A 25,628-nucleotide genomic window follows, 5' to 3' on the forward strand; every position below is an offset into this window, starting at 1 on the left:
TATAAATATAAAGCTTCACATTGCTCATGCAGATTTCCTTTCTTCTGATTACAGGATTAGAATGGCTGCAAATAACCTTAATTTGGTGAATAGTTACCAATTCTCACTAGGGCATAGTTTTTAGTATTCAAGTACTCTCTAGAGTTAATGATTGAGTACTCACGAATACTAGTTGCATGTAGTCATACCCATTTGATGTGTTTTGTACCAACCTTTTACAGTTTACAGTTTATCAAGTAACAGTACTGATACACACACTGTATTAAAGTACTGATGTTAGTGTCCCTGACAAAATAATTATTCCAACCAAATTCTACAGCCTTCTTTGTGTCACTCACTGATGACAAATACATCATGTGATGTGATCTTAACAAGTACTCTAGTACCAATTTTAATATTCAAGTGTCAAATCTTAAGCGAGTATTCATCAAGTATTAGTATTTACTTCAGCCTAATTTCCACTACCAGATTGTTGTAGTGGAGTTACGCGTACAACCTGTCAAAGAAGCACTTGGTTCAAGCTCAGGTGTAGACTCAGGCTGAGAAGAATGAGCAGCAGACCCTACAAGCATAAAGGGCATTACTTAATCTATAAGGCAAAGCTATTCTCTAGATTAGTTAGGTACTAGCCTATTATGCTTATAATAGAATACTTTGGAATTGATTATAATAAGATTAATACCTAGCATTAACTAAACTCACCTCATAAATGTAGAATGGTCTTTTGGCACTTCCTTTTCGGTTGTTGTGACCATAGGCGTAGCAAGATATTTTTAGATAGGGGAGCTCTAGTTTAGCATTGAAGAACAAAAAAAAAAAAAAAAAAAAAAAAAGATCAACACCTACTAAGAATGGCTGCCCTCCACTAAATAATAATTTGTATCACTGATAAAGCACATAAAAATCCTTATTCACAACTTCGTAGTTTGCTATACTGCTTCTCTGAATTCTGTGACTGCTTTATTAGAGTAACTGACTGCTCTATTAGAGTATCTCGATCTTTTTTGAAATTACAATCATAAAATCACAAGGGGGCCCCAGCCCCCCTTGCCCACCCGGTTACTACGCTTATGGTCACTTGTGACTCAATGTGGTCCTCACTCTGATCATCCATTTTTAGTAACAAAAAAAAGAATCGCCTAACCATTCATAAAAATTCTAATAGGTGCCAACTGTTGTTTGTAACGAAGCAGTACCGAGGGTAATCTGCTATGGATGGATTTTCGTATTAATTTCCATGGTAAGTTCCCTAGTACCATATAAATTGTTGTAACATTAAGTTTCAAGTATCAAAAAGTCCACTACTAGCTTCTCACTTCAATTACTAATATTTGGTGAGGCAGCTGCCTCACCTGCCTACATGGTAGGTACGCCCCTGACAGGGCGATTTGTTTGTAGCTGAAGTCTCTACAGAGTAATTTGTTTGCAGCTGAACTCTCTACATGGTGGTTTCTTTGTAGCCGAATTCTTTACAAGGTGACTTCCTCTAGTCGAATTCTCTACAAGGTGATCTTTTCCTAGCTGGACTCTCTACAAAGTAACTTTTTCAAGCTGATCTCTCTACAGGGTGAATTGTTTGTAGCTGATCTTTCTACAGGGTGATTTGTTTGTAGCTGATCTCTATATGGGTTATGTGTTTCTAGCTGATTTCTTCAATTCTCTTCAGGTGACTGCTCTATTAGAATGACTGCTCTATTAGAGTATCTCGATCTCGCACTTACTACACCAAGTTGGATTTCATGTTATAACTCTGTGACTTTGAGTCTGATTCTTCTACACCATTGAGTAGCCTTTCTAAAATGATTACTCCATCTGTACAGCGATTTTGAAAGCATTACTCCAAGCGGTTTCTCTAGTAGGCGTGGCAAGTAGTAGTTTTTTATTAGCTAATCTCAATTGCATAATATTATTTTTACACAGTGTTGGTTTTTTGTTGTTGTATCTTTCTGGTTTTTAGCTCGATTTATTTCAAACCACAAAAGACTTGAGGTTAAAAGGTTAACCTATTCATTCACCCACCGATTTTTAGCCTTTTCCCATAAGTGGCTTACTCTGTCGACGTGACAACATATTGGTGTTATTTTTTGTGAATAATCGCTAATAACTCTTTGCCTGTTGATCGTATTCCAGCCAAACGTGGTACTAAGATGTGCCTTTATACCCCCTTCTGTGTACTGAATTTCAAGGCAATCGGATGTGGAGTTTGCGTTTTATGGCAGATTTTGTAAGGTTACAAAAAGACAAAGAAACAGAAGAAGATACGAAAAAACTAAGGAAATGTTTGAAATAAATTTTCTTGATCAAGTAGCCACCATACTTGTGCATGTAAGTAGTTGTTTTGTCCAGTTTCTACCTACCAGGCTTTCATTAGCCTTGTTCAAGGTTCTTAAGCGACTATATAGAAATTAATGAATAATTGAAATAAATTAAAGTTCGAAACTCCAAGGGACAAGCACTTACAGAAGGTATATAAGCTATTGTACATTCAGCTATTGTACATAATAATTGTATTGATTTTCATTGTATTAATTTTCCAGTGCACATTCTTTGCAATGCATAGTATGACTAAAATTGCCTCCAGATTCAAACTCGAAACACCTAATTTTCAAAACTTTCCTGGGGGGGGGGGGGGGGGGGGGGCATGCTCCCAGACCCCCCCAGAAGGCGAAATGCTTTGCATTTTGCAGAGTGTGCAGTCACTTCTACTACCCTTAACAAAATCCTAGTCTGCCTCATCTATTTAAATTTTCTGGTTACACCCCTGCCTGTAGAGAGATCGGCTAGAAGAAGTTACCTTGTAGAGAGTTTAGCTACAAAGAAACCACCATCATGTAGAGAGTTCAGATGCAAACAAATCATGTGTAGAGAGTTTAGCTACAAGCAGATCTCCTTGTAGAGAGATCAGCTAGAAGAAGTTACCTTGTGTAGAGTTCAGCTACAAACAAATCACCCTGTAAGTGGTTCAACTGGAAGCAAGTCATCCTGTAGAGAGATCAGCTAGAAGGATCAATATATGTATTACAATATAATTTGTACATTACTGATAAAATCAGAAATATTTAAAGTGTTTAACATCTGTTTCATCCTTTCTTCTTCCTGTGGTAAAGAAAAAAAAGATAGGTTAAAAAAAGCCCCAAAGCTGGCCATAGGTCGGCTTTGGGGTATACAAATAAAAAAAGAAGTGAAATCTAATCCAAAACAGCCAACTGTAAAAAGACTGCGGACCTCAAAATGGCTATGGTGAAAAAAGATGTGAAATCCAAGGTGGCGGCTAAGAAATGGCTGTGATGGTAGGTGAATGGTAAAGATTTTAATTACAACAATTCAGGTGAATTTTGTGCCAAGACCAAGCGGCACCAAATTCACCTGAATTGTCGTTATTAAAAGTTTTACAATTAACCTACCACCACAGCCATTTCTTGGCCACCTCCTTGGATTTTACATCTTTTTTCACCATAGCCTTTTTGAGGGCCGCACTATTTTTTACAGCTTGGCTGTTTTGGATTAGATTCTATAAAGTCAATCATACTCAGGTATATTTCCATGTCCATGTAGGAACTCACATTCAATTTATTCACATTAGCTCCTCTTGATAATAACAGCTCTGCTACTTGTGTGTGACCATTCTTTACTGCTTTGTGTAATGGAGTGTCACCTGACACCACCTATACAAAGATAATCACACAATAATGACACACACATGTACAATGAAGCATAAATTCTTTTATGTACGGAAGGTTTACACTTTTATATAGTACTTTGTACAAATGTCCACCTGTCTATCCATCACTCACTATAAGGTAAGTGCATGTCCACACAATTCATACTGTGACAAATCTATACAGTTGAAGTACTTTAATAAGTATCTAAAGGTCTTAAAATGTAAAACATGTGGTACAACTACAGTACATTACTACATACTATCTATCCATTAAAACATCATTAAAGACTGCAACTAATTACTGTATCTTACTAAATGTCCAGCAGAAAAGGAAAGATTATGTGTCTGAAAATGTTCTGGTGAAATTACCGATATGCATTGATGCAATACATCTATAAAGCTTCATGTTGCTTATGCAGACTTCCTTTCTTCTGATTACAGGGTTAGAATGGTGACAAATAACCTAAATTAATTTTGGTGAATAGCTATACACCAATTTCCACTAGGGCATGGTTTTTAGTATTCAAATACTCTCTAGAGTTAATGATTATGTACTCACGAATACTAGTTGTTGTTGTTGTTATTGCTATTGTTGCTCGTAGTCATACCTATTTGACATGTTTTGTACCAACCTTTAACAGTTTGCAGCTTTTCAAGTAACAATAATGATACACACACTGTATTAAAGTACTGATGTTAGTGTCTCTGACAATTATGCCAATCAAATTCTACAGCCTTCTTTGTGTCACTGCCTGATCACAATTACATCATGTGATGTGATTTTAACAAGTACTCTAGTACCAATTTTACTATTCATGTGCCAAATCTTTAACAAGTGTTCATCAAGCATTAGTATTTATTTCAGCACTAATTCCCACTATCCAATTGTTGTAGTGGAGGTACATGTACAACCTCCTGTATGGTTTCTACATGTGTCAAGGACTACTGTAGCAATGCATAAACAACCAGTGTAACAAATCACCCAATCCAATGCAACACAAGAATACATGCAGGAACAATAAGAAACATCATGATTGATAGTCATGTGTATGGCTGACAATGTGTATTGCTGATTTAATTTATTTCACTTATTCATTAATTTCTATATAGTCCCCTAATAACCTTGAACAAGGCTAATGAAAGCCTGGTAGGTAGAAACTGGACAAAACAACTACTTACATACACAAGTATGATGGATATGACTACTAAGAATAGTAGTTATAGTATTTTTTGAATGACTAAAAGTTAAGCTGAAATAGCTTAGATTTCAAAATGCCATACTTCATAGATAATGGGAGTATATTTTATTGAATGTCAGTACTACTAAATCACAATAATTGTGTTTTTCCCTTAGTTTCTATACTATATCCATTGAGTCCAAATAGAGATCTCTGTGTTTAACATGATGATTTGTTTGATTCTTCTTGCTTCTTTACTTTTTTTAGCAATCTCTATTCCCATGTTTTAATTTTTTTAATTATTTCCTACACTTTTATTCTATAAAATCAATCATACTCAGGTATATTTCCATGTCCATGTAGGAACTCACATCACATTTGTACTATAATACTAGTACTCACTTCATTCACTCTATTCACATCAGCTCCTCTTGATAATAATAGTTCTGCTACTTGTGTGTGACCATTCATTACTGCAATATGTAATGGAGTGTCACCTGACCCCTATAAAATAATGATGACACAATCAGAATTAAGACAAAATTGCACACATGTAAAATGAAGCATACATTCCTTTATGTATAGAAGGCCTACACTTTTTATACTTCACTTTGTACAAATGTCCACCTGTCTATCCATCACTCACTATAAGGTAACTGCATGTCCACACAATTCTTACTGTGACAAATCTATACAGTTGAAGTACTTTAATAAGTCTTAAAATATAAAACATGTGGTACAACCAGTGGCGTAACTAGACTTGTACCAACATCAGGGCCCAATGCAATATGTTGAAGTCGTATTCACAAGCAAAGTTATTAAAGTATCAACGAGATAATTATTTCTAGAGGCGCCTATACCGATAACCTGGCAGTTTGAAGTGATTTCACAATAACTAAAGGTATTATAGCTGTTTTGCAGACAAAACTGTGTGATGTTGTCAAGGTCTCAATCGATTATTCGGTGAAGTAGTCTTTTTTTACTACTCTATTGCTAATTCCATGGGCATGACTTGATTGCTGACACCCAGGCCTGTGCCCGGGTAGGCCCGGGTTTAGTTACACCACTGGGTACAACTACTGTACTATCTACTCATTAACACACCATTAAACACTGTGACTAATTATCTTACTAAATGTCCAGCAGAGAAAGAAAGATTATGTGTCTGATAATGTTTACTGATATGCATAGATGCAATGAATATATAAGTATAAAGCTTCACATTGCTCATGCAGATTTCCTTTCTTCTGATTGCAGGATTAGAATGGCTGCAAATAACCTTAATTTGGTGAATAGTTACCAATTCTCACTAGGGCATAGTTTTTAGTATTCAAGTACTCTCTAGAGTTAATGATTGAGTACTCACGGATACTAGTTGTATGTAGTCATACCCATTTGACGTGTTTTGTACCAACCTTTTACAGTTTACAGTTTTTCAAGTAACAGTACTGATACACACACTGTATTAAAGTACTGATGTTAGTGTCCCTGACAAAATAATTATTCCAACCAAATTCTACAGCCTTCTTTGTGTCACTCACTGATGACAAATTCATCATGTGATGTGATCTTAACAAGTACTCTGGTACCAATTTTAATATTCAAGTGTCAAATCTTAAGCGAGGTTTCATCAAGTATTAGTATTTACTTCAGCCTAATTTCCACTACCAGATTGTTGTAGTGGAGTTACACGTACAACCTCCTGTATGGTTTCTACATGTGTAAAATGACTGCTGTAGTAATACATAAACAACCAGTGTAACAAATCACCCAATCCAATGTAGCAGAACAATACATGCAGGAACAATAAGAAACATCATGATTGATAGTCATGTGTATGGCTGACAATGTGCATTGCTGATTTAATTTATTTCAATTATTCATTAATTTCTATATAGTCGCTTAAGAACCTTGAACAAGGCTAATGAAAGCCTGGTAGGTAGAAACTGGACAAAACAACTACTTACATGCACAAGTATGGTGGCTACTTGATCAAGAAAATTTATTTCAAACATTTCCTTAGTTTTTTCGTATCTTCTTCTGTTTCTTTGTCTTTTTGTAACCTTACAAAATCTGCCATAAAACGCAAACTCCACATCCGATTGCCTTGAAATTCAGTACACAGAAGGGGGTATAAAGGCACATCTTAGTACCACGTTTGGCTGGAATACGATCAACAGGCAAAGAGTTATTAGTGATTATTCACAAAAAAATAACACCAATATGTTGTCACGTCGACAGAGTAAGCCACTTATGGGAAAAGGCTAAAAATCGGTGGGTGAATAGGTTAACTATTTAACCTCAAGTCTTTTGTGGTTTGAAATAAATCGAGCTAAAAACCAGAAAGATACAACAACAAAAAACCAACACTGTGTAAAAATAATATTATGCAATTGAGATTAGCTAATAAAAAACTACTACTTGCCACGCCTACTAGAGAAATCGCTTGGAGTAATGCTTTGAAAATCGCTGTACAGATGGAGTAATCATCTTAGAAAGGCTACTCAATGGTGTAGAAGAATCAGACTCAAAGTCACAGAGTTATAACATGAAATCCAACTTGGTGTAGTAAGTGCGAGATCGAGATACTCTAATAGAGCAGTCATTCTAATAGAGCAGTCACCTGAAGAGAATTGAAGAAATCAGCTAGAAACACGTAACCCATATAGAGATCAGCTACAAACAAATCACCCTGTAGAAAGATCAGCTACAAACAATTCACCCTGTAGAGAGATCAGCTTGAAAAAGTTACTTTGTAGAGAGTCTAGCTAGGAAAAGATCACCTTGTAGAGAATTCGACTACAAGAAGTCACCTTGTAAAGAATTCAGCTACAAAGAAACCACCATGAAGAGAGTTCAGCTGCAAACAAATCACTCTGTAGAGACTTCAGCTACAAACAAATCGCCCTGTAGAGAGATCGGCTAGAAGAAGTTACCTTGTAGAGAGTTTAGCTACAAAGAAACCACCATCATGTAGAGAGTTCAGATGCAAACAAATCATGTGTAGAGAGTTTAGCTACAAGCAGATCTCCGTGTAGAGAGATCAGCTAGAAGAAGTTACCTTGTGGAGAGTTCAGCTACAAACAAATTACCCTGTAGATGGTTCAACTGGAAGCAAGTCATCCTGTAGAGAGATCAGCTAGAAGGATCAATATATGTATTATAATATAATTTGTATATTACTGATAAAATCAGAAATATTTAAAGTATTTAACATCTGTTTAATGGTAGGTGAATGGTAAAAATTTTAATTACGACAATTCAGGCGAATTTTGTGCCAAGACCAAGCGGCACCAAATTCACCTGAATTGTCGTTATTAAAAGTTTTACAATTAACCTACCACCACAGCCATTTCTTGGCCGCCTCCTTGGATTTTACATCTTTTTTCACCATAGCCTTTTTGAGGGTCGCACTCTTTTTTACAGCTTGGCTGTTTTGGATTAGATTCTATAAAGTCAATCATACTCAGGTATATTTCCATGTCCATGTAGGAACTCACATTCAATTTATTCACATTAGCTCCTCTTGATAATAATAGCTCTGCTACTTGTGTGTGACCATTCTTTACTGCTTTGTGTAATGGAGTGTCACCTGACACCACCTATACAAAGATAATGACACAATAATGACACACACATGTACAATGAAGCATACATTCTTTTATGTACGGAAGGTTTACACTTTGATATGGTACTTTGTACAAATGTCCACCTGTCTATCCATCACTCACTATAAGGTAAGTGCATGTCCACACAATTCATACTGTGACAAATCTATACAGTTGAAGTACTTTAATAAGTATCTAAAGGTCTTAAAATGTAAAACATGTGGTACAACTACAGTACATTACTACATACTATCTATCCATTAAAACACCATTAAAGACTGCAACTAATTACCGTATCTTACTCAATCACAGTGAAAAATTGATGTTATACACTGGTACACACGGGTGTGTATTACACTGTTATTCTTATGTTATACGCACCCTTGTATAACACAGTTATACAAGTACTGTATTTCACTGTTATACACAGGCCATGTTATACAGAGTGTAGTAAACAGTGTTATACACAGGCTGTGTTATACATAGCATAGTATAACAGTGCTTTTAATGCATTAGTACATTCCAGCTTAAGCTGTATACAGTGGACCCTCAGTTATCCAAACCATAATGTACATGTCTAAGGAAATTATTAAACTATTCAGATAAGTGAACTGTGCAGGTAACTGAAGCCCATACATTTATCAAGACACATGGTAGTGTGTCGTGCGGCCCAAGAAGCCGGCGCGCAACACCCGTGAGTATATTGACAGGAAGAAAGAAAATGCAATTTTCGCACCTCCATAGCTCTGTGCTTCCTTGATGAAACACGACTCTTTTTGCTGTGGACACTCCCTCCAACTACAGTACTCCACATTCCAAATTTGAGTGAAATCGCGTCAGGTGTTCCCGAGATATGCGACTTCAAAAATTGGCTTAGTTTCTTCATTTTTTTTCTTCTTATTTTTCTTCCTCTTTTCGCACACTTACAAAAACTGCTATAAAACGCGAACGCCTTATCCGATTGCCTTGACATTTGGCACACAGAAGGGGGGTATAAAGGCGCATCTCGGTATCAACATTGGCTGGAATACCATAAACAGGCAAAGAGTTATGAGCGATTATTCACGAAAAATAACACCAATATGTTATCACGCCTACAGGGTAAACCGCGTATGGGAAGAAGCTGAAAATCGGTGGGTGAATAGGTTAACTATTGAACCTCAAACCTTTTGTGGTTTGAATGAAATCGAGCTAAAAACCAGGAAAATACAACGAAAAACCACCAGTGTGTAACAATTACGCAATCGAGATTAGCTAATAAAAAAACGACTACTTGCCACGCCTACCAGATAAACCGCTTGGGGTAATGCTTTGAAAATCGCTGTACAGATGGAGTTATCATCTTAGAAAGGCTCTTCAATGGGGTAGAAGAATCAGACTTATAACAACGGAGTTATAACACGAAATCCAACTTGGTGTAGCAAGTGCGAGATCGAGATACTCTAATAGAGCAGTCATCCTAATAGAGCAGTCATCCTAATAGAGCAGTCACCCTGAACAGAATTCAAGAGATCAGTTAGAAACAAGTAACCTGTATAGAGATCAGCTACGAACAAATCATCCTGTGGAGAGTTCAGCTACAAACAATTTACCCTGTAGAGAGATCAGCTAGAAGAAGTTACCTTGTAGGGAGTGCAACTACAGAAAGAGATAGTTCAGCTAGAAGAAATCACCTTGTAGAGTTCAGCTACAAAGAAACCACCATGTAGAGAGTTCAGCTACAAACAAATCGCCCCGTAGAGAGATCAGCTAGAAGAAGTTACCTTGTAGAGAGTTCAGCTTCAAAGAAACAATCATGTGAGAGTTCAGCTACAAACAAATTGCCCTGTAGAGAGATCAGCTAGAAGAAGTTACCTTGTAGAGAGTTCAGCTTCAAAGAAACAATCACGTGAGAGTTCAGCTACAAACAAATTGCCCTGTAGAGAGATCAGCTAGAAGAAGTTAGCTTGTAGAGAGTTCAGCTACAAAGAAACCATTATGTAGAGAGTTCAGCTACAAACAAATCACCCTGTAGAAAGATCAGCTATAGAAGAAATCACCTTGTAGAGAGTTCAGCTACAAAGACACCATCATGTAGAGAGTTCAGCTCAGACATGGGTCCAAGTACATGAGTACTTGTACTTAAGTATACTTAAGTACAGATTTGAAAGTACTTGTACTTAACTTAAATACTTTCTTAATATCTCCAATGTACTTGTACTTATACTCAAGTACTTGTATGTACTTGAGTACTTACAGCACTTTTAAATACTTGTAAGTACTGCACACATTATACGTAGTTTGTACACAATGGGTGTACAATGAGAACAATAAAATTGTATGAAACAACTTCTTGCAATTATTTTAGTGCCTTCCTCAACCTTACTATGTATCATGTAGCCATGATTAATGATGTCATAGCATTCCAGCAAACAAAAGCAATGCTGCTATTTATTTTAAGGGTTTAAGAGAGAGAATGGTTGACAAAAACCTGAAAGTACCATGCCCCTAGGCACACTTACATACTACAATACACTGAATACAGTATATATTTTGCTACAGCAAATGTACTTGTACTTTACTTAAGTACTTCCAGCATGTACTCGTACTTTACTTAAGTACTCTCTTGATTGCTGCTGAAGTACTTGTACTTGTACTTGGAAAATTCAAAAGTACTTGTACTTTACTTAAGTACTTTTAAATGTACTTGGCCCCATGCATGCATGGTTCAGCTACAACAAATCGTCCTGTAGAGAGATCAGCTAGAAGAAGTTACCTTGAAGAGAGTTCAGCTACAAAGAAACCATCATGTAGAGAGTTCAGCTGCAAACAAATCACCTGCAGAGAGTTCAGCTACAGATAAATCTCCTTGTAGAGAGATCAGCTAGAAGAAGTGTTACCTTGTAGGGAGTTCAGTTACAAAGAAACCACCTTGTAAAGAGTTCAGCTACAAAGAAACCATCATGTAGAGAATTCAGCCGCAAATAAATCACCTGTAGAGAGTTCAGCTACAAACAAATCTCCCTGTAAAGAGATCAGCTAGAAGAAGTCACCTTGTAGAGAGTTCAGCTATAAAGAAAATTTATTGATAAAATCAGAAATATTTAAAGTATTCATCTACTTCATCTTTTCTTCTTCCTGTGGAAAAGAAAAAAAAGATCAGTTAAAAAAACCTCAAAGCTGGCCTATAGGTATACAAATACAAAAAGAAGTGAAATCTAATCCAAAACAGCCAAGCTGTAAAAAAAGAGTGTAGCCCCCAAAAAGGCTATGGTGAAAAAAGATGTGAAATCCAGTGGCGGCCAAGAAATGGCTGTGATGGTAGGTTAGTAGTAAAAATTTTAATAACGACAATTCAGGTGAATTTTGTGCCAAGACCAAGCGGCACCAAAATTCACCTGAATTGTTGTTATTAAAATTTTTACCATTAACCTACCATCACAGCCATTTCTTGGCCGCCACTTTGGATTTCACATCTTTTTTCACCACAGCCTTTTTGGGGGCCGCACTCTTTTTTTTACAGCTTGGCTGTTTTGGATTAGATAATTATTCCAGTTACTCACTAATTTTCAGCTCAATGCTCTAAGCGATTTTCCTGGTAGGTGTGAAAATTAATCAAGACACACAGTAGTGTGTCATGCGGCCCAAGAAGCCAGCGCGCAACACCCGTGAGTATATTGACAGGAAGAAAGAAAATGCAATTTGCGCACCTCCGTAGCTCTGTGCTGCCTTAATGAAACAAGGTAATTTTTGCTGTGGATACTCCCTCCAACTTCAGTACACCACATTTCAAATTTGAGCAAAATCGCTCGACGCGTTCCCGAGATATGTGACTTCAACAATTGGCTCAGTTTCTTCGTTTTTTTTCTTCTTATTTTTCTTCCTCTTTTCGCACACTTACAAAAACTACTATAAAACGCGAACACTTTATCCGATTGCCTTGAAATGTGGCACACAGAAAGGGAGTATAAAGGCGCATCTCGGTATCAACTTTGGCTGGAATACGATAAACAGGAAAAGAGTTATGAGCGATTATTCACGAAAAATAACACCAATATGTTGTCACGCCTACAGGGTAAACCGCGTATGGGAAGAAGCTGAAAAATGGTGGGTGAATACGTTAAATATTGAACCTCAAACCTTTTGTGGTTTGAAAGAAATCGAGCTAAAAATCAGGAAGATACAATGAAAAAACCAACAGTGTGTAACAATTATGCAATCGAGAATAGCTAATAAAAAACGACTGCTTGCCACGCCTACCAGATAAACCACTTGGGTAATGCTTTGAAATTCGCTGTACAGATGGAGTAATCATCTTAGAAAGGCTCTTCAATGGTGTAGAAGAATCAGACTTAAAGTCACAGAGTTATAACGCGAAATCTAACTTGGTGTAGCAAGTGCGAGATCGAGATACTCTAATTAGCGATTTCCAACCTACCAATTTTTCACACATATTTTTGCTACTTAAATTATACACCTTCAATAAACGTTTCACAAGCTGCCGTTCAAGTAAATGGTAGCCAATGCTTCGTACTTTGTAATGCACTTTACTGGATTAAAATCCATGCGGTATTTATTGAAATACAACAAATCAAACTTTGAGAAATAAAAATCCCCATAGGGAGCCCATACAAATAATTGCGTACGTAATTCTAATTGGAAGAATGTGGCACCTGTGATAGCCGAAGTTTCCGAGTGTTTCCGCGTGAATCTGCTGCTGATGAGGACAAAGAAAGTGGTTCTGGGCAAACCGTATATGCTGATTTTGATTTTTCCATGTGTTATTTGATTGGAGGACGACTGATGTTGGATTACGATGGAAATATGGCCCTTTTAAAGGTAAATCGTCATCTAGCACTGCTCAGAATTCAGCATTACAATCACCCTGGGCTTCAAGGCATCCCCCTGCATCGATGCAAGTATAGTTTGAAGGTGAGCAGTTTGTTGTCTTGCGCGAAATTGCAAAATAAGGTTCAAGGTTGAGCATAATCTTTTCAAAAGTGGAGACTGGCATGTGATACCAACCTTACATGGCTTCACACTTACCTGTTGTTATATTCTGGTGTATTTACTGCTGTTTTGATCCATTTTATAGCAGCTTCAGTGATTGTAATTTTGATCAGCAACTACTTAATTTCTCTTCGTAGTATAGTGATGTCATTGTGTTATATAATAATTATCATCCTTAGTGTGACAAATAAAGCTGAGCATGCAGTGTCCAAACAAATCTATTTTAAAAATGATGTTGCTCTTACATTGTGTTATTGATCGTCATGTTTCCGAAGTATGTGTTAATTGTGACTTGTGATGCCAGTACTTGCCATGTTATAAAATATTACTAATTTTTCTAGTTAGTTATCCCTGAAAATGCATTAGGTACCTGTGTGTACTTAGTATTACACAATACACACAGTTTTATCTGTGAATCACTTGCTTTATTCATGTAATATTCTGAGTGGTCAGTTTACAAAGAAGTGGTCACTTTTGAGAGGTTTTACTTAGTTCATATGCTGTTCTTCATAAAATAGATATGTGGTGAAAATTTCATGTCGTTATTAGTTTCCTATCTAGATTTATGACACTTTGAATATTGTGTTTGGTGCCATGCAATATACATAAAAAGCACTGAAAATGCTGTACACAAAAATCATCACACTGTCAATTTCTTTTCCTTATATCTTTTGATAGGAACCACTGATTGAGTTGGGGTTTGCACTAAAATGACCCTGAAACAATGCATAATATTTGTCATACCAATGAATGTATGGAATGTTAATTATTTAATTTAGTTGGAAATCTCTACTCTAATAGAGCAGTCATCCTAATAGAGCAGTCATCCTAATAGAGCAGTCATCCTAATAGAGCAGTCACCCTGAACAGAATTCAAGAGATCAGTTAGAAACAAGTAACCTGTATAGAGATCAGCTACAAACAAATCAACCTGCAGAGAGTTCAGCTACAAACAATTCACCCTGTAGAGAGATCAGCTAGAAGAAGTTACCTTGTAGGGAGTTCAACTACGGAAAGAGACAGTTCAGCTAGAAGAAATCACCTTGTAGAGATCAGCTACAAAGAAACCACCATTTAGAGAGTTCAGCTACAAACAAATTGCCTTGTAGAGAGATCAGCTAGAAGAAGTTACCTTGTAGAGAGTTCAGCTACAAAGGAACCATCATGTAGAGAATTCAGCCGCAAACAAATCACCTGTAGAGAGTTCAACTACAAACAAATCACCCTGTAGAAAGATCAGCTAGAAGAAATCACCATTATCACCTTGTAGAGAGTTAAGCTTAAAAGAAACAATCATGTGAGAGTTCAGCTAAAAACAAATTGCCCTGTAGAGAGATCAGCTAGAAGAAGTTACCTTGTAGAGAGTTCAGCTACAAAGAAACCATCATGTAGAGAGTTCAGCTACAAACAAATCACCCTGTAGAAAGATCAGCTATAGAAGAAATCACCTTGTAGAGAGTTCAGCTACAAAGAAACCATCATGTAGAGAGTTCAGCTACAAACAAATCGTCCTGTAGAGAGATCAGCTAGAAGAAGTTACCTTGTAGAGAGTTCAGCTACAAAGGAACCATCATGTAGAGAATTCAGTTGCAAACAAATCACCTGTAGAGAGTTCAGCTACAAACAAATCACCCTGTAGAAAGATCAGCTAGAAGAAATCACCATTATCACCTTGTAGAGAGTTCAGCTTAAAAGAAACAATCATGTGAGAGTTCAGCTAAAAACAAATTGCCCTGTAGAGAGATCAGCTAGAAGAAGTTACCTTGTAGAGAGTTCAGCTACAAAGAAACCATCATGTAGAGAGTTCAGCTACAAACAAATCACCCTGTAGAAAGATCAGCTATAGAAGAAATCACCTTGTAGAGAGTTCAGCTACAAAGAAGCCATCATATAGAGAGTTCAGCTGCAAACAAATCACCTGTAGAAAGTTCAGCTACAAACAAATCTCCCTGTAGAGAGATCAGCTAGAAGAAGTCACCTTGTAGGGAGTTCAGTTACAAAGAAACTACCATGTAGAGAGTTCAGCCACAAACTAGTGACCTTGTAGAGACATCAGCTGGAAGAAGTTACCTTGTAGAGAGCTCAGCTACAAACAATTCATCCTGTTCAGAGATCAGTTAGAAGAAGTTTTCTTGTAGAGAGTTCAGTTGCAAACAAATCTCCCTGTAAAGAGATCAGCTAGAAGAAGTCACCTTGTAGAGAGTTCAGCTATAAAGAAAATTTATTGATAAAATCAGAAATATTTAAAGTATTCATCTACTTCATCTTTTCTTCTTCCTGTGGAAAAGAAAAAAAAGATCAGTTAAAAAAACCTCAAAGCTGGCCTATAGGTATACAAATACAAAAAGAAGTGAAATCTAATCCAAAACAGCCAAGCTGTAAAAAAAGAGTGTAGCCCCCAAAAAGGCTATGGTGAAAAAAGATGTGAAATCCAGTGGCGGCCAAGAAATGGCTGTGATGGTAGGTTAGTAGTAAAAATTTTAATAACGACAATTCAGGTGAATTTTGTGCCAAGACCAAGCGGCACCAAAATTCACCTGAATTGTTGTTATTAAAATTTTTACCATTAACCTACCATCACAGCCATTTCTTGGCCGCCACTTTGGATTTCACATCTTTTTTCACCACAGCCTTTTTGGGGGCCACACTCTTTTTTTTACAGCTTGGCTGTTTTGGATTAGATAATTATTCCAGTTACTCACTAATTTTCAGCTCAATGCTCTAAGCGATTTTCCTGGTAGGTGTGAAAATTAATCAAGACACACAGTAGTGTGTCATGCGGCCCAAGAAGCCAGCGCGCAACACCCGTGAGTATATTGACAGGAAGAAAGAAAATGCAATTTGCGCACCTCCGTAGCTCTGTGCTGCCTTAATGAAACAAGGTAATGTTTGCTGTGGATACTCCCTCCAACTTCAGTACACCACATTTCAAATTTGAGCAAAATCGCTCGACGCGTTCCCGAGATATGTGACTTCAAAAATTGGCTTAGTTTCTTCGTTTTTTTTCTTCTTATTTTCTTCCTCTTTTCGCACACTTACAAAAACTACTATAAAACGCGAACACTTTATCCGATTGCCTTGAAATGTGGCACACAGAAAGGGAGTATAAAGGCGCATCTCGGTATCAACTTTGGCTGGAATACGATAAACAGGAAAAGAGTTATGAGCGACTATTCACGAAAAATAACACCAATATGTTGTCACGCCTACAGGGTAAACCGCGTATGGGAAGAAGCTGAAAAATGGTGGGTGAATACGTTAAATATTGAACCTCAAACCTTTTGTGGTTTGAAAGAAATCGAGCTAAAAATCAGGAAGATACAATGAAAAAACCAACAGTGTGTAACAATTATGCAATCGAGAATAGCTAATAAAAAACGACTGCTTGCCACGCCTACCAGATAAACCACTTGGGTAATGCTTTGAAATTCGCTGTACAGATGGAGTAATCATCTTAGAAAGGCTCTTCAATGGTGTAGAAGAATCAGACTTAAAGTCACAGAGTTATAACGCGAAATCTAACTTGGTGTAGCAAGTGCGAGATCGAGATACTCTAATTAGCGATTTCCAACCTACCAATTTTTCACACATATTTTTGCTACTTAAATTATACACCTTCAATAAACGTTTCACAAGCTGCCGTTCAAGTAAATGGTAGCCAATGCTTCGTACTTTGTAATGCACTTTACTGGATTAAAATCCATGCGGTATTTATTGAAATACAACAAATCAAACTTTGAGAAATAAAAATCCCCATAGGGAGCCCATACAAATAATTGCGTACGTAATTCTAATTGGAAGAATGTGGCACCTGTGATAGCCGAAGTTTCCGAGTGTTTCCGCGTGAATCTGCTGCTGATGAGGACAAAGAAAGTGGTTCTGGGCAAACCGTATATGCTGATTTTGATTTTTCCATGTGTTATTTGATTGGAGGACGACTGATGTTGGATTACGATGGAAATATGGCCCTTTTAAAGGTAAATCGTCATCTAGCACTGCTCAGAATTCAGCATTACAATCACCCTGGGCTTCAAGGCATCCCCCTGCATCGATGCAAGTATAGTTTGAAGGTGAGCAGTTTGTTGTCTTGCGCGAAATTGCAAAATAAGGTTCAAGGTTGAGCATAATCTTTTCAAAAGTGGAGACTGGCATGTGATACCAACCTTACATGGCTTCACACTTACCTGTTGTTATATTCTGGTGTATTTACTGCTGTTTTGATCCATTTTATAGCAGCTTCAGTGATTGTAATTTTGATCAGCAACTACTTAATTTCTCTTCGTAGTATAGTGATGTCATTGTGTTATATAATAATTATCATCCTTAGTGTGACAAATAAAGCTGAGCATGCAGTGTCCAAACAAATCTATTTTAAAAATGATGTTGCTCTTACATTGTGTTATTGATCGTCATGTTTCCGAAGTATGTGTTAATTGTGACTTGTGATGCCAGTACTTGCCATGTTATAAAATATTACTAATTTTTCTAGTTAGTTATCCCTGAAAATGCATTAGGTACCTGTGTGTACTTAGTATTACACAATACACACAGTTTTATCTGTGAATCACTTGCTTTATTCATGTAATATTCTGAGTGGTCAGTTTACAAAGAAGTGGTCACTTTTGAGAGGTTTTACTTAGTTCATATGCTGTTCTTCATAAAATAGATATGTGGTGAAAATTTCATGTCGTTATTAGTTTCCTATCTAGATTTATGACACTTTGAATATTGTGTTTGGTGCCATGCAATATACATAAAAAGCACTGAAAATGCTGTACACAAAAATCATCACACTGTCAATTTCTTTTCCTTATATCTTTTGATAGGAACCACTGATTGAGTTGGGGTTTGCACTAAAATGACCCTGAAACAATGCATAATATTTGTCATACCAATGAATGTATGGAATGTTAATTATTTAATTTAGTTGGAAATCTCTACTCTAATAGAGCAGTCATCCTAATAGAGCAGTCATCCTAATAGAGCAGTCATCCTAATAGAGCAGTCACCCTGAACAGAATTCAAGAGATCAGTTAGAAACAAGTAACCTGTATAGAGATCAGCTACAAACAAATCAACCTGCAGAGAGTTCAGCTACAAACAATTCACCCTGTAGAGAGATCAGCTAGAAGAAGTTACCTTGTAGGGAGTTCAACTACGGAAAGAGACAGTTCAGCTAGAAGAAATCACCTTGTAGAGATCAGCTACAAAGAAACCACCATTTAGAGAGTTCAGCTACAAACAAATTGCCTTGTAGAGAGATCAGCTAGAAGAAGTTACCTTGTAGAGAGTTCAGCTACAAAGGAACCATCATGTAGAGAATTCAGCCGCAAACAAATCACCTGTAGAGAGTTCAACTACAAACAAATCACCCTGTAGAAAGATCAGCTAGAAGAAATCACCATTATCACCTTGTAGAGAGTTAAGCTTAAAAGAAACAATCATGTGAGAGTTCAGCTAAAAACAAATTGCCCTGTAGAGAGATCAGCTAGAAGAAGTTACCTTGTAGAGAGTTCAGCTACAAAGAAACCATCATGTAGAGAGTTCAGCTACAAACAAATCACCCTGTAGAAAGATCAGCTATAGAAGAAATCACCTTGTAGAGAGTTCAGCTACAAAGAAACCATCATGTAGAGAGTTCAGCTACAAACAAATCGTCCTGTAGAGAGATCAGCTAGAAGAAGTTACCTTGTAGAGAGTTCAGCTACAAAGGAACCATCATGTAGAGAATTCAGTTGCAAACAAATCACCTGTAGAGAGTTCAGCTACAAACAAATCACCCTGTAGAAAGATCAGCTAGAAGAAATCACCATTATCACCTTGTAGAGAGTTCAGCTTAAAAGAAACAATCATGTGAGAGTTCAGCTAAAAACAAATTGCCCTGTAGAGAGATCAGCTAGAAGAAGTTACCTTGTAGAGAGTTCAGCTACAAAGAAACCATCATGTAGAGAGTTCAGCTACAAACAAATCACCCTGTAGAAAGATCAGCTATAGAAGAAATCACCTTGTAGAGAGTTCAGCTACAAAGAAGCCATCATATAGAGAGTTCAGCTGCAAACAAATCACCTGTAGAAAGTTCAGCTACAAACAAATCTCCCTGTAGAGAGATCAGCTAGAAGAAGTCACCTTGTAGGGAGTTCAGTTACAAAGAAACTACCATGTAGAGAGTTCAGCCACAAACTAGTGACCTTGTAGAGACATCAGCTGGAAGAAGTTACCTTGTAGAGAGCTCAGCTACAAACAATTCATCCTGTTCAGAGATCAGTTAGAAGAAGTTTTCTTGTAGAGAGTTCAGTTGCAAACAAATCATCCTGTAGAAAGATCAGCTAGAAGAAGTCACCTTGTAGATATTTCAGTTAAAAAGAAACCACCATGTAGAGAATTCAGCTACAAACTAGTGACCCTGTAGATACATCAGCTAGAAGAAGTTACCTTGTAGAGAGTTCAGCTACAAAGAAACCATTCTGTAAAGAGCTCAGCTGCAAACAAATCACCTATACAGAATTTAGCTACAAACAAATCACCCTGTAGAGAGATCAGCTAGAAGAAGTTACCTTGTAGATAGTTCAACTACAAACAATTCACCCTGTACAGAGCTCAGTTAGAAGAGGTTTCCTTGTAGAGAGTTCAGCTACAAACAAATCACCCTGTAGAGAGATCAGCTAGAAGAAGTTACCTTGTAGATCGTTCAGCTACAAACAATTCACCCTGTAGAGAGATCAACTAGAAGAAGTTACCTTGTAGAGTGTTCAGTTACAAAGAAATCACCATGGAGAGTTCTGAAATAAATATATGTATTACATATATAAAATTTACATTTACTGATAAAATCAGAAATATTTGAAGTATTCAACATTTGTTTCGTCTTTTTCTTCTTCCTGTGGTAAAGAAAAAAAGATAGGTTTAAAAAACCTCAAAGCCGGCTTGGGGTATACAAATACAAAAAGAAGTGAAATCTAATCCAAAACAGCCTAGCTGTAAAAAAAGAGTGCAACCCCTAAAAAGGCTATGGTGAAAAAAGATGTGAAATCCAAGGTGGCGGCCAAGAAATGGCTGTGATGGTAGGTTAATGGTAAAAATTTTAATAACGACAATTGAGGTGAATTTTGTGCCAAGACCAAGCGGTACCAAAATTCACCTGAATTGTTGTTATTAAAATTTTTACCATTAACCTAACATCACAGCCATTTCTTGGCCGCCACCTTGGATTTCACATATTTTTTCACCATAGCCTTTTTAGGGGACGCACTCTTTTTTTACAGCTAGGCTGTTTTGGATTAGATAATAGTTACATAAATTGAATACTCTAATAGAGCATACATTTGTACTCAAAGTACTCCAATAGAACAGTTATTACCAACTTTAAGTTTAAGGTACGGATACAGGGTCAGATAACTAAGGGTACAGTATATATATATATATACATAGCTACTGTACCATGTAATTTTTGTCATCAAGGTGTTAACCATTATAACTAGCACATTGATGCATAGTCTCGGTATTAAATCACAATGCACGCATGGAGATACACAGAAACCCTCAAGTAGATAATTTCTAGTCATATCCATGCACTTCTGAATACTCTATGGTTGCATTGATTGAGACAAGGAATGATCATTATCCAACTAACTGCATGGTTAAAGTGTCATTAGCTTCATAATAATGTCATTGCTCAGTCAGAGTAATACTCATAGACTGACTTAGGATGTGAAACCAGAAAATTTTGAGTGCAGTCTCTCGAGCCACTGTATGGTACTGTGACAGACATTGTGTGTACACTACTATCACCTTGAAGGTCTTATTGACTCACACATCTCACCAATTCTAGCATGTATGTATTACACAAATTTTAATACTCAGCATTCTGTCATCAATTTTATGCAATGTAGGACTAGGATATTGATGGCATGGTAGCGATTGCCATGGAAAAATGAAATAACTGTTTCCACCTTCCTTACATGTGCAGCATCTTCCAATCAATACAAGGAGTCAGAACCTTCACATGTAACATTTAAGAAAAATTCCCTTGGCCTCCATATTAGGAAAGTTATGAGATTGTGGTTGTTACATGTACAAACTATGAATGACCAAATGATACATGTGAATATTTTATCTAAATATTATTATATATTTATTCAAAAAGTAAGCAATTTGCTCACATTCAATTCATGAATTGTTGCTTTTAGGGTGATATTTACCCAGCATGAATTCTTTATAACTAAGCCATGGCGGCAACCATTTACATATATTATTGCAGTACAAATTTAACATGAAATACTTGATACACAGTTGTGTAGGTTCTTGCAACAATGATGCTTTGTCCCCAACATTATACAGATAGTTACCATAGTAATAAACTCTTAATTTTGTACAAACTAATCCATAACAATTTTTTTATTGCAGTACCAAGTACATACAATAGGTGAATGGACACTAAGTGTAAGCCTGTGAGTTTCATAACAGTCTGTCTAATAATTCACTTCAACAGAGTCACATGGATGACCCACTGTACTACGCCTTGTAAAAGTCACTATACATGTATACATAATACTGTACATGACTTCAATAGTAGTAGTATTGCTACATTGATGAGTAATTGTATCCGTATTTCGTAACTATTTTTATACTATTGCCAGTCTCACACTGCCAGCATTGTCATCTGGAACCAAGGTGACACTGATCAATTACTCGATCTATTCTCCATATAAAGGACACCATTTGCTATATCATGACTTGACACATTACCCATTCGTACTGTCATAGTGTATCTACTTGACTCATTAAAAACTATAATAGAGAAGCATTAATGACTCATTGGATATCCTTATAAAAGCTCACCTTTTGTTATTGTTTTCTCAAATTCATTGCCTATGAGCACTGTCAGCATGTGTCAACTTCCATTCACTGTAACAGAGGTACACTTCATATGCAACAATGATACAACGTTAAGTTCTCTACCAAAACAAGAAAAGGTAATCAGATGATACATTTCAGCAGCAACAGTCAGCATATTCACACATCGTGTCCTCCTGCCAAAGACGAAACCTCTTGGCAGGTAGCCACCAAAAGATGACACATCTGGGCAGCAACAACTGGTACATCACAATACAAACACAGTGCGTTCCCCTATCAATAAGATGAAACATCTTGGCAGGTAGCCACCGAAAGATGAAACATCTTGGCAGCAAGAACTTATGACACATCTGGGCAGCCGTCACAATACAAACACAGTACGTTCCCCTACCAATAAGATGAAACATCTTGGCAGATAGCCACCAAAAGATGACACATCTTGGCAGCAAGAACTGATGACACATCTGGGCAGCAACAACTGGTACATCACAATACAAACACAGTGTGATCCCCTACCAATAAGATGAAACATCTTGGCAGGTAGCCACCTAAAGATGATACATCTTGGCAGCAAGAACTTATGACACATCTGGGCAGCAACAACTGGTACAACACAATACAAACACAGTATGTTTCCCTCCCATAAGATGAAACATCTTGGCAGGTAGCCACCAAAATATGACGTATGCTAAAGTACAATGGGATAAATACTGCAGCTTAAAAAGCAAACCCAGATCTGCAACTACCAGGATTCTGGCCAAGTTCAACACTCGGTGCCAACCAACATGGCACTGTGAGACTTACAGAGGAAGTCATGGGATTAGACGGTATAGTGGAGCATTTGCAGTTCTCACAAGCATCCTGTGCTGGGTGTACTATTGTTTTCATTGATATTCAATGTGGTAATGCTGCATTTAGTAATATGGCAACTATTCCTGGAATTGTCACTAAATCGGGCAGAGTTTCTGCTCTGCCCAGTTTCAGCAAGGACAATTTATAACTTAAAAATCCTGTTGTTTTAGACTCTGGCTATGATAGCTGTCCTACTTGAACATAATTATCTATGAAGGACCCTTCCACCGGTTCTGTATATAGCGATGTCCAACCTCGTAATATCAGCACGCTGAAGATTCAATCTTGCACTGCTTCAATATCGTTTTGTTGGATGGTTTCTTGTTCTGCACAGTGAAAATCTGATGACCGCTGCAACTAACAAACTTTACTGCGCGTAATTCTGTTTTGTATTTCAAAAGTTATAGTATTTCAAAAATACGAAATAAAATTTTCCTGTAGAAATTTTAGGCCTCGAATAATAAGAAACAATTTGTATTACGGTCGTGGCACCTGCGACATGTTGTAGCGATTATCGTTTCCGGACTATTACAACTGGAGTTTGAGTGGTTTACTCATGCTATAGGATTTTGACGATGCTGATCTTGAATTTGGCAGCCGTAAAACGCTAAAACCTAAGGTAACATTAGTATAGCACCTGAAAACGCTGGTTTTTTGGTGTTACTTTGTATACATGACGATATAATGGGAATGTTTCAGCTGGTATTGTAGTTGTCATCATGTTTTTAATCTGTTAATGTGATTTTTTCTATGAATAAAGCGTGTTCTTACTCCACGCAGTGTTATATAGTCGTTTTATGCATGGTATAGCTGTGCACAATGTAGTGATTGTCAGTAATCTATGGTTTATGTTTCTCATATCAGAAATCAGCTAGATAGTACCATAGGAAAGTGTTGTGAAATTCTAAATGATTGCAGTGCCTTAATAGCCCTTGTATATAGTTTGCTGGTATAGCAATATCAATACACTGGGTGCTGTTGTTCTTACAGCATGGATGTCAGTAGTCCTGGACCTCTGTGTGAAGAGCTTGGCCTTTGTGGAGAGATACTGGTACTGGATACAATTGGGTTGATGCCAACTATTGATCAAAAAAAAAGATTACCAAAGGAGTCGTACTTGAGTTGAACCAGTTTCGTAATGGTAATAACTTGTCGTGGAATCACTTTCATGCATGGATGATTGCACTGCATTCAAGATCCACTTTGCCTTCATTATCAGTGATTAGATCATCTATATACAGGATAGAAAACAAGGTCAAACAGCTAAAACGAAACCACCATAATGATGATATAATTATATTGACAAGTGAGCCATTCATTACAGCATGCAACAAGGACTCCTCCAGCTCCTTTGGGCCAGACGATGAGCATGCATGCAGTAATGTTTTGACTGGCACTGATCAGGCAGTGCTAGCTGAAGCGAAGACATGTAGTGATAGCCATGAATTAGAAGTGTTAATAACTGTTAACAAAGAACTGGCTGGTGAGCTGTCTAAAGTTCAAAATAAATTGGAGCATGAAGTATCAAAAACAGATGACCTCACCACCAAGTTGAACAAATTGAGTGTGCGTAATACCAATAAGAAACTAAAATGCAGAGATGAAAAGATAAATGAATTAAAAGAACAAGTTAAAGATAAGGAGAAATTGCAACACAACTTACAACAGGCTGCAACACGCGTTAGAAGTTATCAGAACAAATTAACGGTAGCCACAAATAAATACGATTCCATCACTCAGAAATGTGATCACTTGCAAATGGTTACTAAAGATCTTAATGAAGAATTAGAGCTTGCTAAAAGGCCATTGTGCGATTCAGAAAATAAATATGATTGCATGCTAGAGAGACTACAAGAACTACAATCTAATACATTTGAATCAAAAGTGCACCAAATGAAATACTTAGACAATGTTAGACAGTGCTGCATTGAACTTCTGAGTTTAAATGTTGGGGTCAAGAATGTTGAACCTATCATCAGGTGTGTTCTTAAACATATTGCATCTTTTGAAATTAAAGAATTGCCACAAAAATCCACTCTTATTCGTATGTTTGCTGAAATGAAAGGGCTATCTTGTCAACAGCTGAGTGAAGAGTTGCAAAAAGAAGATAACCTTACTCTCCATAGTGATGGGACGTCCAAGTTTGGCCAGCATTACTATTCTTTTCAAGTCTCCACATCACATAGCACATACTCCCTAGGGTTAGCATAAATGCTTAGCGGAACAGCTACTCAGGTATTGAGTACCTTTCAACAAATTTTATCTGATGTGAAAGTAGTAGCAGAGTCAGGGTCAGGCAATGCCATTTTATCAAAGATCAAGAACACCATGTCATATCGGCACATTGTTGAAAAAAATTTTAATACCTTGTTGGAAGGATATCGTTTAGAGATTTTGCCCAGTGTGATCAATAACTGGAATGAAATGAACACTGATGAGCAACAGAGTATTGGCACACTTAACAATTTCTTTTGTGGTTTGCATTTG

At 37.0% G+C, this 25,628-nt stretch overlaps 2 protein-coding genes and 1 long non-coding RNA gene across 3 annotated transcripts in view; all 3 read right to left on the reverse strand.

Moving 5' to 3' along the window:
* Positions 1-25,628, reverse strand: part of LOC136259448 (ankyrin-1-like) — a 455,130-nt gene that overhangs the window by 389,129 nt on the left and 40,373 nt on the right. The gene's annotated exons all lie outside the window — the stretch shown is intronic.
* Positions 1-25,628, reverse strand: part of LOC136258375 (26S proteasome non-ATPase regulatory subunit 10-like) — a 113,864-nt gene that overhangs the window by 1,621 nt on the left and 86,615 nt on the right. The window contains exons 6-8 of the mRNA XM_066051685.1: positions 8,340-8,441; positions 5,242-5,343; positions 3,564-3,665 (exon numbers count right to left, since the gene is read on the reverse strand). Of these exons, the coding sequence (XP_065907757.1) occupies positions 3,564-3,665; positions 5,242-5,343; positions 8,340-8,441 (306 nt within the window). The remainder of the gene's footprint in view (positions 1-3,563; positions 3,666-5,241; positions 5,344-8,339; positions 8,442-25,628) is intronic.
* On the reverse strand, positions 21,738-23,369 carry LOC136257646 (uncharacterized). The gene is made up of 4 exons (XR_010702093.1): positions 22,681-23,369; positions 22,395-22,639; positions 22,275-22,340; positions 21,738-22,223 (listed from the first exon to the last, which is right to left on the reverse strand). It is a non-coding gene; the product is annotated as an uncharacterized lncRNA (long non-coding RNA).

The sequence above is a fragment of the Dysidea avara genome, chromosome 6 (genome assembly GCF_963678975.1).
Source record: "Dysidea avara chromosome 6, odDysAvar1.4, whole genome shotgun sequence".
In the NCBI taxonomy this organism is placed as follows: Eukaryota; Metazoa; Porifera; class Demospongiae; order Dictyoceratida; family Dysideidae; genus Dysidea; species Dysidea avara.